The following is a 1,672-nucleotide window of genomic DNA, read 5'->3' on the forward strand; positions in this document are numbered from 1 at the left end:
ATGGGTCATGGCATATTAATTTAAGTTGACGGGGCCATTATCCATGTATAAATTTCAGATATAAAAATGTACGTTTGTTTTGTGTATGGTTTGATTATTCATTTTACTTATTGGTGCATATCTTTTCCTATAGATCTTCTTAGTATAATTATTATTTTTTTAAACAGACATGAGCTAAGAAGTAAAAAAATAAAGGAGCTATGGTTTAGGGTTTATCCTTCTTATTTATATTGGTATCTAACTATGTATAACTATGATCACAAGTCAGAAAAAAGCTATGGTTTCTCTCTATCTCTTTTCCCTTGTTCTTATTACTTGCCTCCTCTGTTTTGTTGAACAAGCTTACTCTTCTTATCTTAAACCTACCAAAATTGGCCTGGGTTACACCCTCCTATCTCTTGAAGAAGTTGATGGTGCACTTCTTGGACTCCTCCAAGTTAAGCACAACAACTACATCTATGGACCTGACATTCCTCTTCTACGTCTCTTCATCAAGTAACTACATAACCGCATTGCATGCTTAGTACCTAGTACTTAGTTACTTGCCCTCAAACATTCACATTTTTTATTTTTCTTCATGTTTTGCAGGCACGAGAGTGAGAACCGTTTAAGGGTACACATCACTGATGCAAAGAAACAAAGGTGGGAGGTTCCCTATGATCTTTTGCCGAGGGAGCAACCGGTCCAGATTGTTAGCAATAAGAAGAACCCAATAAGATCAGTGGCAGAGTACTCTGGCTCTGAGCTTGTTCTTACTTACACTTGTGATCCATTCAGCTTTGCGGTGAAAAGAAAGTCAAATGGAGACACCCTTTTCAACTCGAGTTCTGATGAAACTGACCCATTTGGTCCATTGGTGTTCAAGGACCAGTACTTGGAGATCTCAACGAAGCTGCCCAAAGATGCTTCTTTGTATGGTTTGGGAGAGAATTCACAGGCACATGGGATCAAACTACATCCAAATGATCCTTACACATTGTACAGCAGTGATATATCAGCAGTTAACGTGAATGCTGACTTATACGGGGCGCACCCTGTGTACATGGATCTTAGAAACAAAGGAGGGAAGGCATATGCACATGGTGTTGTGTTGCTGAATAGTAATGGAATGGATGTGTTGTACAGAGGAACATCTCTGACATACAAGGTCATTGGAGGTGTTTTAGATTTCTACTTCTTTGCAGGACCTTCGCCTCTTAATGTTGTTGACCAGTACACTTCCTTAATTGGCAGACCCGCTCCAATGCCTTATTGGTCCTTTGGTATGCTTTTCTTTCCTTTCTTTTCGCTCTCTTGTCTTATTATATTATTTTTTTAGGTGAATTCTATGGTGTCTATAATTTGTTGTTTAACTTTTGACTAATTTACTTTTTATGATAATTTTTTAATATTTAATAATTATTTACTTTTATACTTTTAAAATTAAATATTAATTTTAATCCTTTTTGATAAGTTAGGCAAACATTTTTAGGCATCATAACAATCACCTATTTTTTATTAGTAAAAACTTACATACAATAATCTTCTCTCTCCTCATACTTTCCCTAATAAAAAATTCTTAAAAGATAATTTACTCAAACTTATCAAATTATTTAATAATTTTTAATTATCAACTTCATGCATATAAGTTTTTTCCTTTTTTATTATATTATTTTTTAAAATTATTATTCTT

At 34.3% G+C, this 1,672-nt stretch overlaps 1 protein-coding gene across 1 annotated transcript in view; it reads left to right on the forward strand.

Annotated features, from left to right (window-relative positions):
- LOC107616178 (alpha-xylosidase 1-like) overlaps nt 275–1,672 on the forward strand; it is a 5,121-nt gene continuing 3,723 nt past the window's right edge. Inside the window, exons 1-2 of the mRNA XM_021111037.1 lie at nt 275–495; nt 589–1,262. Coding sequence (XP_020966696.1) covers nt 278–495; nt 589–1,262 — 892 coding nt within the window. The 5' untranslated portion in view covers nt 275–277. The remainder of the gene's footprint in view (nt 496–588; nt 1,263–1,672) is intronic.

The sequence above is a fragment of the Arachis ipaensis genome, chromosome B09 (assembly GCF_000816755.2).
Source record: "Arachis ipaensis cultivar K30076 chromosome B09, Araip1.1, whole genome shotgun sequence".
NCBI classification, from domain to species: Eukaryota; Viridiplantae; Streptophyta; class Magnoliopsida; order Fabales; family Fabaceae; genus Arachis; species Arachis ipaensis.